The sequence below is a fragment of the Atta colombica genome, unplaced genomic scaffold, assembly GCF_001594045.1.
Source record: "Atta colombica isolate Treedump-2 unplaced genomic scaffold, Acol1.0 scaffold146, whole genome shotgun sequence".
NCBI lineage: Eukaryota > Metazoa > Arthropoda > Insecta > Hymenoptera > Formicidae > Atta > Atta colombica.
The window spans coordinates 527,121-541,439 of NW_017259235.1; the positions used below are offsets into that span (position 1 = coordinate 527,121).

General features: G+C 31.2%; 1 protein-coding gene across 1 annotated transcript in view; it reads right to left on the reverse strand.

Moving 5' to 3' along the window:
• LOC108685090 (flocculation protein FLO11-like) overlaps nt 1–11,811 on the reverse strand; it is a 23,223-nt gene extending 11,412 nt beyond the window's left edge. The window contains exon 1 of the mRNA XM_018189729.1: nt 11,697–11,811. Within this exon, the coding sequence (XP_018045218.1) occupies nt 11,697–11,811 (115 nt within the window). The remainder of the gene's footprint in view (nt 1–11,696) is intronic.
• Between the last annotated feature and the right edge of the window lie 2,508 nt (nt 11,812–14,319).

Sequence of the window (14,319 nt, forward strand, 5' to 3'; positions counted from 1 at the left end):
TATATATATATATATATATATGTATACAATGTGTATATGTAATATACAATATATTACATGAATATAGTTGGCTGCTTATGCAATTAGTATTTTTTTTATAAAGTGAAAAATTTTCATTTGCAAGTGCAATATAAACTTGGCGCTGAATCAATAGCGTAGCATAAGTAGCATAATGTTATAAAAATTTACATGACGTTCGTCAACTGTACTCTGTGAATTTCTTTTTGGCTAGCAACATCGTCCAAACTCCCCTTGCAGTGATACGTCGCAATTAAAGGGATCCTTGTAAGTTGTATACGTCTTTTCCTGACTCTTCAGCTTCTACCATTCTCTGTACAAGTCTCTACACTTTTTTTTTCAATTCCCTTCATTTGCTATTACAATCATCCCGTAGGTATCTCGAAGATCTATCAAGCGTCGTAAATCCGTCACTGACACTAGCTCCGCGTGTAAGGTTCAAGGTTATTTGGTATACAAGCCATGTATCTCTAAGAAAATGAGAAAGCTGCAGGTGTGAATTACGTAGACATAAATAGAGCATAATTACTAGCCGCGGTGAATCAATGGAATCGGTATGTTCATAGTAAGAACTTTGTTTGATGCAATTAATGATCATATTGAGCCGGTAATATAATGTAGTTGGAAATATATGCATACATATGTATATATACCTACATAATGTAAACTTTATATTTTTTTAAACAATAATTTACAATAATTTACAATAATTTGTGTACATAGATAAATCATATTCAGTATTTAAATGTGTGTGTGTGTGTGTGTGTGTGTGTGTGTGCGTGTGCGTGCGTGCGTGTGTGTGCGTGCGTGTGTGTGTGCGTGTGTGTGCGTGTGTGTGCGTGTATGTGTGTGCGTGCGTGTGCGTGCGTGTGTGTGTGTGTGTACATTTATTTTTTATTCTTATTTCGTAATTTATAGAATTTTACAGACAAATATCACATTATGGTCAATATTGAATAAAAATAATTTTAAGTATGAATGATAATCGGTAAAATTTTACTGATTTTTTTTTTCTATATACAGAATATGATTAAACAAGCGCGTGTATAATTGCCGTTGAGTCAATTTCGAATTTTTCCTTCCGGTAACTTTTATCTTCCATTTTGGAATAATTGCGCAAGGTTGAACGTTGCTCTGGGAACGTTGCTCGTTAAAATATTGTTAACAATAGAAACATTTCTTGTATCATGTAACGAAAAAAAATGTTTTATAATTACACGTTTTTGTAAAGATTGTTCTTTGTAACAAGAGGTTTATTTTTTTTTAAATTTTGAAATTTATTTTTTGAATCACGCAATTTTTTCTGTTTCTTTTAATAATTAAAAAAAGTGGTCTTATTCTCAAAATATTATCGATATAATATTTTGCGAGTCGGATCACTTTTTATCATTAAAAGAGATAGAAAAAGTTGCGTGACTTTACATTTTTTTATCGTAACAAATTTTATATACTATAAATATTCCATAGATATCTAATATACTTTTCTCATTTATCCTAATTCATTACTTGTAACAAATATTTATTTATTACACGTGCAATTTTTAATGCGCATTTTGTACAGCAATAATTAAGTAATATATTGGGATGAAATCCGCATGATTCGCTCGATACTTACACAATGCACGTGCGGTGTTTCTTTATGATACATCAGACCGAAAATTAATTTTAAGACCGGTATCACTTAAGGCTCTGGCCGTTTACAGATTACGAAATGCTATACAAGCGTACATAATGCATTATGCGCCCGCGAGCAAGCCTGTTTATTTCTTGGCCGATCGGTTATTTCAATGCCAAGATCGAACGACGGATTGATCGACCATGCTCGAGTCGAGCATACGAAGCGCGGAATGTCGAGCCAAATACAGCAGCCGTTCAGATCGTGACGCGAATTCGCGATCGAGCGGGGGAATATTTCGGCAACGGTCATTTACATTGTGGACATGTTACGAGTATTGTAAGACCCGCTTGTGACCGGGTGAAACAATTACGTGATGATCAGTGTCATGACCATATAACGCCGATTACACGCTCGATATTAATCTTCGACCAGCTCCAAAGAGCTTTTTATTACACTTTTATTACACAATGCCAATATTTTCTTCATATCAATTTTAGAACATAATAGAAAATATGATTATAAAAGTATAAAGTATGAAAACTATTGCATGAAGTGTTCATGTTTTAAGTTTTTACGTATATTATTAAATGATATCAGATAATTTCACGATAGAAATGATTAAAAGGAGGGTTTCATTTAAACTGTTTTCATATCGCAATGCTTTATTATCGCAATAAACACAATCATATTCAATTATACATTTAAGACGTAAAATTGCAAGTGATCGTTATGTATTAACAGTTTAACTGGTTTAATGGCCTAATGGCTATTAATTATAGATAACTATCGGAAATAAGGTATCCATTATACATATATCGTGTTTAATCGCAGTAATAAAGTAGCTTCGATTTAAATTATGAGACTTCTAATATTTTGCTTGTTAACTTGTAATAATCAAGTAAACTTTTGATTTCAAGCTCTAAATGAAAAGCGCTGCAATATAAAAAAAAATTTACATTTATAAAAATGTATAAACGTAACTATGTTTACTACTATAAAATATATAGATTAATACTAAACGCAACAATTATGTAAATTATTTTGATATTAAACAAATTAGAAATATACATTTGAGGAACTTGACGCATCTTTTCGTTATCAATTATCGACACCAACGCATGATCGAATCGACTCTGTTATCTGATGCATTATAATCGCTATGTATTTATGAGGCTGCTTAAATTTTCGACCAGTAACGCCTCGGACGTCGAAATTTATGCTAATCACTTCCCTTTAAGGCCTTCGTTAAATATCCGCCAATCTACTTCTCAAGGAAGCGAAGAAATACTCAAGGATATTTCTACGAAGTTTCAGAACTACAGACAATAAATTATATTTGCGAGATCGCTTATAATGATTCCAAAAAATTAAATTATAAATTAACTTCGATTCAAATTCAGATTTATTTTCTTAATTATTTAAACGCCAGACATTTATTCATTGGTACAAATATCTTTCGCCATCATGCAGAGCCCTAGAGATTAACGATCTAATCACTTTTATTCATTAATGAATACAAATGCGCAAATTATAAAAAAATGTACATCTCATAATTCTCATTCAATTTTCCGCTCATATGCAATCTCCTAGAAATTAATGATTTAATCACTTTTTGTGCTAACAAATACATTTCAAACTTGCACAAATTTTCAAAAAAATACACAATCTATAACACATATAAAAAAAAAATCTTACTTTTTAGCTTATTGCTAAATCAAAAATTACAGAAGCATTTCCATTCATCTTCACAAATATGAAAAAGAAATATACGGACTTACATTTTGATGCATTCAGCAAAGAATTCCGTCATTTGTTAGTCGTCCGCGTTCGTCATCTCACAAATCCTTCTGTTTCCTTTGAATCCTCGTCTTCGGAAATTCGTGGAGCGTGAGCCTGGCTGGCTTTACAAACTTTTTATTAACTATTCTGAAAATCGGTTGCTGATCGTGGCACGTTCCCGAGAGGGAGTAAGTCCTGAGGACGCGGATGGCTCCTACTTATAAAGACTTGGCCAAGACTTGACTCTCCAATTGGCTTACCGGTGTGCGTGGAGCACCAACACGCGTGTATATGTGCACGCGAAAAGGAATAGTGGCTGCGTGCAGGTGTGGAAGGGGGCACAAACCGTGTTCCGATCGTTACACGCTCGATGTTACACATTACACACGAGAACCGATACCATCCAGGAATTCGCACCTCTTCACCGGAGAATGCGACGCTGTCCAGTTCTCCGTTCAATCGCGTTTCTCGCACTCGAGCTAGTTATCGTAGAATTAGCGCAGGCTCTCTCTCTCTCTCTTTCTCTCTCTCTCTCTCTCTCTCTCTCTCTCTCATGCATCAACGTGAAAGACAAAATATTATACAGATAATTAAGTTGCTCAATTCTTCTTAATTATTTCCTTTTAACAAAAAGGTTACTCAATTGAAAACGAAACGATACTTTAATTTTTTTTGCGTCTACCTTACTGAATATTCTTTTTAATTTATATGTGTGTGTGTGTGTGTGTGTGTGTGTGTGTGTGTGTGTGTGTGTATGTTCAAGTATTTCAACATTATTTAGTTGCAACAAGTATAATTACGTAAAATATATTTGTGTGTAACATCGAGTCTAATAGCATTTTTTTTTAGGACAGTTAGCAATGATACCTTTATACTATTTTGTGCAAGATAATTATCAATCAATTAAGGAATAATGATATTTAGCAAGTTTCATTTGTGTGTGATTTCGACACTGATAAAAGCCAAGTTGAGCGCGTCCTAAAGCTTATGCGAGGAGGACCCTCGTTGTAATTGCAGCATGTCGATCTCGTGAAAAACAGATATGAAAGCAAGTTGAAGATATAGCGTGTCGACGGAAAGTATAAAGCCATCCAAGCCATTGCAGCATCCAAGATCGAGTTATGTAGACCGTCGCGTCTCTTCTGTTTCTCGACCTTGGATCGCGCAGGATGCACCTCTTGTGCCAACCCGTGCATGTGTGTTTTTTCTCATCATATCGCGGCATCGATACGATTTTCCCTGGATCGGTTCATGAGAACAGGTTCCGCTATTTATAACCGTAATGAATCTGATAGTGATATTAAAAAAATGACTTATCAAAAAGAATCACGCTGATATAATGAGTTAAGAGCCCTGCAGAGAATACTTGTGAATCAACAAGAATTTTAAAATGCGCATTCACTTAAGTATCTAATGCTCGTCGTTAAAAAAATATCTTCATACTTATAATATTATATTATTATATCTATAATGATTATTTCTACAACGTGCTTTTTGTTTCCCGTTTCTTGTTCTTTGCTATTTTTTATTATTTTTGCTATTTTTTTATCTTGTCTTTTCGTTTTATGTCGTCTGAGATAAAAGTTAACAAACTTCGGAAGAAATAACAGGAAACACATTGCAAGAAATATAATTGTTGATAAAACAATTGCAAAGGGGAAAAAACAAAAGGCAAAAAAACAAGAAACAGGAAATAAAGAGCACATTGTAGAATAGGCTTAAATATTTGCATATAATAAAAAATAAAACAATAAATTTAAGTATAATACACAAATTTAAAGGACATACAAATCCATAAATTTTATAAAATTCATCGTTACACAAATTTTATTTTTAAGCGAATATTTATTTTAATAAATATAAAATATATAAAATATTGTTTAAAAATATATTTATTTTTACTTTGATAAAATATCAAAATATTAAATAAAACATCATATTAATTCTTACAAAATTGTTGAAACATACAAGTGACGCCAATATCTTTATTAACAATTTTATTATCTATATTATATCTGAGTAATGAGATAACGAAATAAAGAATAAAAATTTAAATTTTACGACTCTTCTAGTAGTCCATTGTGTTTATAAAAAGATGCAAAGAGTTTTGAATTATAAAAGAACGATATTACTATTTATAAGCTGTATCATCTATAGCGTAATTTTTTTTATCAAGATCGTTTTATCAGTTGTTACTAAATTATGGATGACGTTGATGACGGTCACAGCTCCGACGTGGTTCGACGAACTCGGTGTAATAGGATGCTGCAAAAATTACCAGAATCGCCTATGAAAATATGACGTACGAGAGCGTGAAAAAAATATGACGAAGGCGAAAACGGTCGGCCCGTGACGGGATCGTAGTCATGACTATCAGTGATAATCAATGATGATTGCTTTCGCATGTTGTTCCATACAAGTCTCAACTTAGTAAGAATCCTATGGGAACGTGCACAACGCTTGTTCATTTATTTTCTATCTATCCCATACAAAGATTCTCGAGGACGACTAGCAGCAGCAGCAACAAGTAGTTGAACTTGCCGGTTGTCGCAGCTTCCGCAGATTCTTCAGTGTTGTCTCTGCAGTCTGGATTTCTTTCGATTGATTTCTTTTGTAACGATTTCTGTTGTCTCTATTTAGAATTCTCTTTAATATTCTTTTCTGCTATTACCAATGCTAATTTTTAGACATTAGCTGTACGAAGTAAATTTGTATTAATATTCAGATATTCTTTGATTATTTAAACATCATTATAAAGTTTTAATGTCTTAAATTATTTAACTTTCTCTGTGAAGATTGAATTTAAATATAATAATAAAATAGAGTTAAACTATATATTGTGAGAATAAACGAAAACTTATGTTATTTGCAATTAATTATATATTTTCTTTGAAATTCCTTTTTATATCGGAATTATTTGAATAATCGAATCTTAAAAATCCATGTGATTATTGATTTTGTTCGAACTTTTAAAAAAAAAAATCATTCAAATTGTTTGTTTACAAAATGTATTTAAATTTTTTTTCAAATCTACTTCATAAAACGATATGAAATATTTTAAGCAAAATTCATATTTTTTATATTTTATTTATAAAATATTTTATGTAATTATAGCTATTACGTAATATATATCTATTTTATGCATAAATTATATTTCGCCGCACGTTTCTTTTCTTGATACCTTCTTCTGAAACATTATGAAGGGACACTCTGCACTTGTATATGTACGGACTGTATAAACATCCGTACAGAAAGGGAGTACAATGGATCGTACTTCAAGGTACGTTCACCATAAATGATCTGAGGAAAAATTCCGGGGTTACGGATCTTGTGTTGGGACATGTATGATCCTCGTCTCGTTGCAGATTCTCGAAGAAAGAAACGATCCATTCTGCATGAAGGATTCTGAATTAACGAGCCGTGAAATAAAGCGCGGAAGTTCAGCCTCATCCATGATTTATTCGTTCATGAAGAAGAGCACGCGATTCACCTGTCTCCAAGACTTTTATCTTTATCTTTACTTTTAGCGTATATATAATGGCAGCTATAATAATAATACGAACATTGTGAATGGTGATACCTTTAATTATTATTTTTTTTCCGCATTTGCAGTATTTGATTTGAGAAAATTTATCTTTATTTATCTTTATTTAAGTTAAAAATTCTGAATTAAGAAAATTTGAATAACGAATAAAAAAGCCGCATCGTAAGGTACAATGTTCTCAAGCACTTTTCTGAATGAACTTTATCTGCATGCTTATAATTACTGATAACGTGTCGATTCGATAATTTATTAATGTTCAATTAACTGCGTTTACGTTGCTCGACGACTATGTAATCATAAAACCCGAAGGCAGTGATTTAAGTATACAATGACGCTAATCATTAAGAAGACCAAAAGGGTTTAGTCAGACACGCACCCCATATATGTATTTAAAAGATGGACTATCCTGTCGACATGCGAATACATAGGTACAAGTAGACGCCGATGATTTATGAGTTACGGAGATCTCAAGCTACCTTTAATATTACAAGTATTTTCGCGTGCTCGTCTTATACATATTTCTATATGATATACAGTTATTAAGCATACACAGCACACACACATATTCGAAATTAAGTACATATATTGCACAAACTCTTAATATAATTCTTTATTTAATTTGTGCACCTCCATCGAGTTAAATATGGTAAAGTTATCACATTTACAAGTACAGTTTATTTATTCTCATACAGAATGTATAGAACCTCTGCAAAGGTTAAAGAAAAATAAATGTAAATTCTGATCGTAAAGCTAAAAGTTCATTGAAAAACATTGGCAAAGTAATAGTCGAATAGCAAATTTAAATGTAATATTAATTATATTCGATTTTTATTCAATTATCATCTTTATGAAACATTTTCAATGAAAACGACGATACTTGCGACTTGCGATAGCAAGTTTCCTTTGGTAGCAATCAGAATGAAATTAGCAAGAGTGGTGAAAAAAAAAAGTCGATGAGAGATACATAGTACATACACGCAACGACGAAGCGTGTCATAAAAATCGTTCCGTTTCTTTCGCGGTTTTTTAGCCGAATGTCAATGTCACGAACGAAAAAAAAGGAAGAAGAAACGTAGAGAAACAGAGGAGAGCAGTCGTGATTCGAAGGCTTCAGTATACCGAGTACCTTTGGCTTATAAATAACCGGCGCGCCTCTTTGCGTCCCTTCGCGCGCGCTTTTCTTTTCCTCCTCTCTTTCTTTCGCGCAATCCGTACGTACCTCCGACGCACGAGAGTTTTTGCGTTCAGAGACCCCGTAATTCAGGTTCCCTCGCACGTACGCCATGCGCAACGCAAAGGTAATTAACGTCGGTGTTGAGAAAACCGCCGACCGTTGCGCCGATTTTGTCCGACAAAAGGAACACCGAGAATTTCGGTGTTGATTGTCCGGGTTGCTTTTTACGCGCGCGCAAGTAGCGACACGTTGTTCGACTTGCGTTGTACGAAACCGTAACACATTACTGATGCATGTGATACGAAAAGTGTTTCTTGGTATCGCGAAAAAAAGAAGAGAGAGATGCTCCCCGAGTCGGCCGGACCGGTAGTTACGGACCACACGAATTCATTAGGACGATGATTATTTATTGCCGTGGCGAAAGAAACGAGAAAACACATCTCTGTGGGTCCAAAGCCCTTATTAGAAAAATCTATCACTTGTCAAGTAATTACATCGACCGTATATTTTTTGTTCTTTGTATATATATATTTAAAAAGTACAATTTTGCTCAAAGTCAGTAGTTGCAATTCGAACGTTTATTGATTACGCGAACAATTATGTAAATGATTATTACATGATCCATGATAAAAAATGAGTTAATAAATTAAAAATAAGATGGAGCGCTAACAAGTTAGATTTTTGTGTTAATAATTATATTTTTTTAAATGTAATCGTATAAGTTTAATTTTGCATATTTTGCAAACACATTTCAATCTGTAATAAGGCCATCTTCAATATAATGGTCGAGTTTTGATAATTTATAAAATAAATAGAAAAAATGAATACAATAATAACGGTTGAATCGCTTAGATATCGATTAACATTAAAAAATTGTTATAAAGCTTGTCAAAGAATAAAAATTTCTCTTATGGAAAGAATGATTTTGCTGAAATATCTAAAAATTTAGCTGAAGGCAAATCTGAAAATAATTTTGTTGTACCATCAAAATAATTATACAAAATAATTTTGTAGGATGCTCATGAGTAATACTATAAAAAATTTTGATATAACAATCAGCTTGAGAGTGCTATATAATTATTCAGATTAACAAAATTATTTTCAAATCTATAAATTCAGGATTGGGTAGTAAGTAGTTGAAACGTTAAAAATTAAAAAAAAGTTAAAAAGCTAATAACTTTTAACTTAACTTAATTAATTTTAAATGCATTAATTCTTAACTTAATTTAGTTTTAAACAATAATTTATTAACTTGTTTAAATTAAAAATTTTTCTATCTTTCTTAATGCTAATATTTTTTTTCTATAAAGTCTTAAACATTAGAGAATTTATTTAAAAAAAGTTCAATGATTTTATGAGAGATTCTATAATAAGAGTCATACCATGTGGTGCCAGTTTTTGACTCACTAGATTTTGTCAATTCCCGCTTATATTTGAATCATACTAATTTTAAGTATCACAAACGTTATATTTCAGCAACATAAATATAAAATGAGCCTTAAATGAAGAATTGTTGTAGAACAGTGTTGCACATCTACTCATTTTCTAAATTTTTACGTATATTTTTTGTAACAAATATCTAATCGATGTCGTAAACATGCATGAACAGTCGCATGAACGAACGTTTCAGAAGTTAAAGAAAGTTAGATAAGGATTAAAGAAAGAAATAATGTATCCTTCTCTCTCGCAAGATTTTGACAAAAACATCTTATTGTGTGACTCTTATTATATATAAGTAACATGTGGATATAAAATTAAATTTGCCTAATAATCTATATTTGTAAGGGTTATTTAAAGTAATCTCATTTTAAGAAAAATTAGGGCATTCTGATCTCAAAAATAATTATTTTCAAAATTAATTTTTTTTTAAACTTAAGTTAATTTATTCTTAACTTTATTAAGTTAATTCTTTGTTCCTTTAACTTTTAACTTAATTTTATTAATTTTATAAGCCATTAACTTTATTTATTAACTTAATTTATTTAAAAAAAAAAAACATTAACTTACCCAATCCTGATCAAATTTTTTTAGATATTTTTGCAAAACCATTCTTTCCGGGATTAGAATGGTGTCATCAGTCATCATGATTGTTATGTTAAAATTCCGATACTGAAAAGATTTAATACTTCTACTACTTTATTTATTATTTTAATAAAATATTTATATTTATTTTAATAAATTGAGTTTTCAGACAGATTTAGCAGCAAATATTTTTACGAGGTACGCTTATTTGTCACTTTAATGGTCCCATGTAAAATATGTAAATGATAGCAAGACATCGAGCATTATAATACTTTTGGGACAACGAACCGCTAATCAGTATTTTCGACAGGACCACTCCATAGATATACACGGTGGCAATAATATAACTCATCTCGTTTAAAGTGTTACCCATGTCTGGTTTACCGCTATTTAACACGATATCGATCATCTTCGAGAGGAGATCAATTTAAAGAAGACTGTGAGCGAAAAAAGGGTCCACGTGGCATCGGCAAAAGAACTAGCAGGTGTAACTTGCTTTCAATGTGTGTGTAATTATGCAGCGAGAAGTCTATTCAAGATAAAAAGTACAATAGATAATTACTAGATTGATCAAAGAGAAAGGCAAGGACCAATTAGTCGAGAAATATCTTGATAAGACAATTGTTGCGAAGATTTGAAGGAAAAATAAAATTGCTGAGTAACGTCATATTATTTTAAGGAATCTTGATAAAATGAAACATACAATATAATTATGCAATGTGTTTCTTCTGAATTTTCAGATGTGATCACGTATTATACATTATGTGTAATATATAAGTTACGTATTTATATTATTCACAATTTTAAAAGATTTTATGTGGTTCTGTTATTTTTCTTTACTTTTGGAATGATATTATTACATATTATCGTGATTAGAATATTTTTATGGATTGAATTTTACATTAATAGCGCAATTTATACACAAACATTTTTTAATTTGCATATTATACCGTATAGATACGTTATCCTAATTGGCACACTATTATGAAGGAATCATTTCAGAGAAAAAAATAAACAAACCATGACAGACGCCACATTTGTATGCGCAGCTATATTTTGAGAGAGTTTTTTCAAAATTCTACAATATATTGTAAAATATTTAAAAATATTACTTTAAATTATCGCATATTTGTTTTGTATCATTTATTTGAATTATTTCAATGTGTTCATACCGCAATGATTGTTATTGTAATGCGTAGGGAAAAACGTTTTCCGCTCAAATACCGTTGGAAAATTTAGATAAGAAAGTCTCGTACTTCTAACGGATCTTCCGAAAAGAAAAAAAAATCTATCTACCCACACAAGGCAAAAACCGCAACCATAGTTGGTTCTAGCGGTCGCGGAATCAACCGTAAAAGTGTCACTGATCGATTCCAGAGGATGACGCTGCTCTGTTCATTTATTCCGCGCACAACGAAGCGTCCTGCTTGAAAGATTCATTCAGCATTCCCGACATTTTTTCTCGATAGCCCAACGGAATCGGCAACGCAATCCGCCCATCTCTCTATTCTTAATACCAATCTAAAGTAAGTATCACTTACATGTCAACATAAATCCACCTAGTTTGTAACTGTCAACCGAAATTTTTCGAATTAAAGCTTCGCTGTTATTGCCGAACTTGACTACGAATCCATTCTTCAGCCTGTTTTTTGACATTCGCAATTATTTTGCCCTTGCATGTTTCTTTTTTCTTTACAACCAATTACAGTTAAAACCGATAATCGCACAAGGTCATTTCTTATTGTACCTGCTCTCGAGTTACCTGCCGTATTGTTCCTGCTCTCGAGTTTTCTGCGCCTCCTCAGAATCATCTTCCCGCCGTACTGTTTCCTTTGTTCGGTTCCTCGTTCGATCTATCGAATCCAAGGACGAGACTGAATCATAGCTTCGTGTCGGCTATCATTAATGGTCTATAAAATTCTGATTTCATCGCACTTATGTCTTATGACCGTCGCTACAAGAGGATTATCGGTACGGAACATATTTGATTTTTTTTTTTTCTAATAGTCCGAATTGTTTTCTTCGAGAAACTCTCGACATTTGCAGCCATTAAAAATCTTCTTTATCTCAGTTGTACGATGTTAGAATAAGCTGCGGCAGATGAGATGTTCAGTGGCTATAAAATGTTGAGACAATTGTACTTAGACAATTCATAAAACTTCAGTAACTTATAATTATATCAATCTGCCATTAGACGTATAATAATATTCTATTTAAAAAGTGTGTTATAATGAATAATTTTAGAACAGAATATTCTAACAGGAATATGTCTTTACGGTTAAAAAATATTTTCAGAGCAATGTCATATTTAAATCACCTTAAATCACCTCAAATCCAGTTTGTGCACGGCGATATTATTAAAGACACGCTCATCCTTGACCCAGAAAAAGACTGGATTTCGTGATCGAAATCATTATTGCTGTTGACAGCGATACGTTAAATTTCACGGATCAAATTAATCGAGACATATCTCAATAACCGTTTCGCATATATTTTTTTCGGAATTTCGGCGACTCTTCTTTCTTATCGAGCTTTTAAATATTTATTATGTAGGTATTAATATACACAATTTTTTATATTACAACTTTTTTGCATAGCAATTAATATAATAACAATATTATAATAATATAACAAATTTAATTATGTAATAATTATATAACAATTGTAATTATAAAAAATTATATAATTATATAATAATGACATTAATAATAACAAATAAAAGATCATCTTATTTATTGTATATGTCAATCGAAAATCGAGAAAATATGCATACGTATAGATATTTCTTTTACTTCTGTTACGTCAAATTTATTCAATGATGATATTCAATGTATTCTGACCGGATATTTCCTTCGAGATTATTTAACAAACAAAGTGTAACGGCATCTTTACAAAAGAATTTAAAGAAGACATTATCATTTTCGGATATCGTAATGGAATCACACCGCTTTATATTTGCAGCAACGAGCGTTAAGTAACTGTATTTTTCATCATTAAAATGCAATGAGATATTATAAAGCTATTTTTTAATAATTAAAAATTTTAATAATTAAAAATGTGATCTCGAAATGATTCATATTGTAATATTATATTTTGACATTTATAGACCGGTTAAGTGAGATTTAATCGTCCACATTGATATGATTAATAAAGGAATTTATCATATCATTCAATTGCAGATTCTCCTTTTCGATTATCGCTCCAAGCCGTGCTCCATTATATCTATTTTTGTAATAATTACATCTGAATTTGCTTCGCCATAAACCAAACTATGTATCATTTCATCTGAATGATTTATGTGCAGAAAATGTCTTGCATTTTAATATATAAATATTTTCTAATTTATTTCAAAATTTTTCCTTTCTCAGTCCTTTTTTTATATTTTTACAAGATATGATTTAACTTTACCATTATTATAATAAATACAAATAATTATATTTATATTTATAATATCTGTTTATAATATTATAAATGCAATTATAGTATATAATATTATAGATACAATTATTTTTTGTACATGTTGCGTGTTTCTAAAACAAAATAATTCATTGTAAAAACACTATAGAGAGAGATACAATCTAAATTCGAATCTTTAAAACACTCTCCTAGAAAATCGAGCATTTTCAAAATTTTTTTTACGCCTCAGCATTACGGAAGTGCTAAAGGAAATTTAATTGATTGAAATCTACTGATACAATGAATTCTTGGGTAATATAGAATTACCGTTGCTTTTCAGGCATTTAATACATTTATATGCATCTATACTGCATTTTTTAATGTTGCTGCTGTGCAAATTTTCTTTACGATCATATTATTCAATGACTTGGAAGAATCTTTAACGGTACATGTGTCGATGTGATACTTCTGCTGACTCGTCAATAAACAAATACAAGTGGTGTGCAAATTAGTTGTAAAGTATGGCTCGCTTTTTGGGGATTCCCGAGCAAGAAGTGTTCAGGATTCTTTATTCGAAAGTTTCTCAAGCATTACTCGTTTACAACGCTAAATAAATAATATTTATTTATATAAAATTATATTTATTTATATTATTATCTACGATTTACAAGAGAAGGTTTTAAAAATTCTTGCATTATTATAAAGGAAAATAATTAATTAAAAAAAATTGAATTATTATAATCCAAGAATTAATTAATAGTTCATATT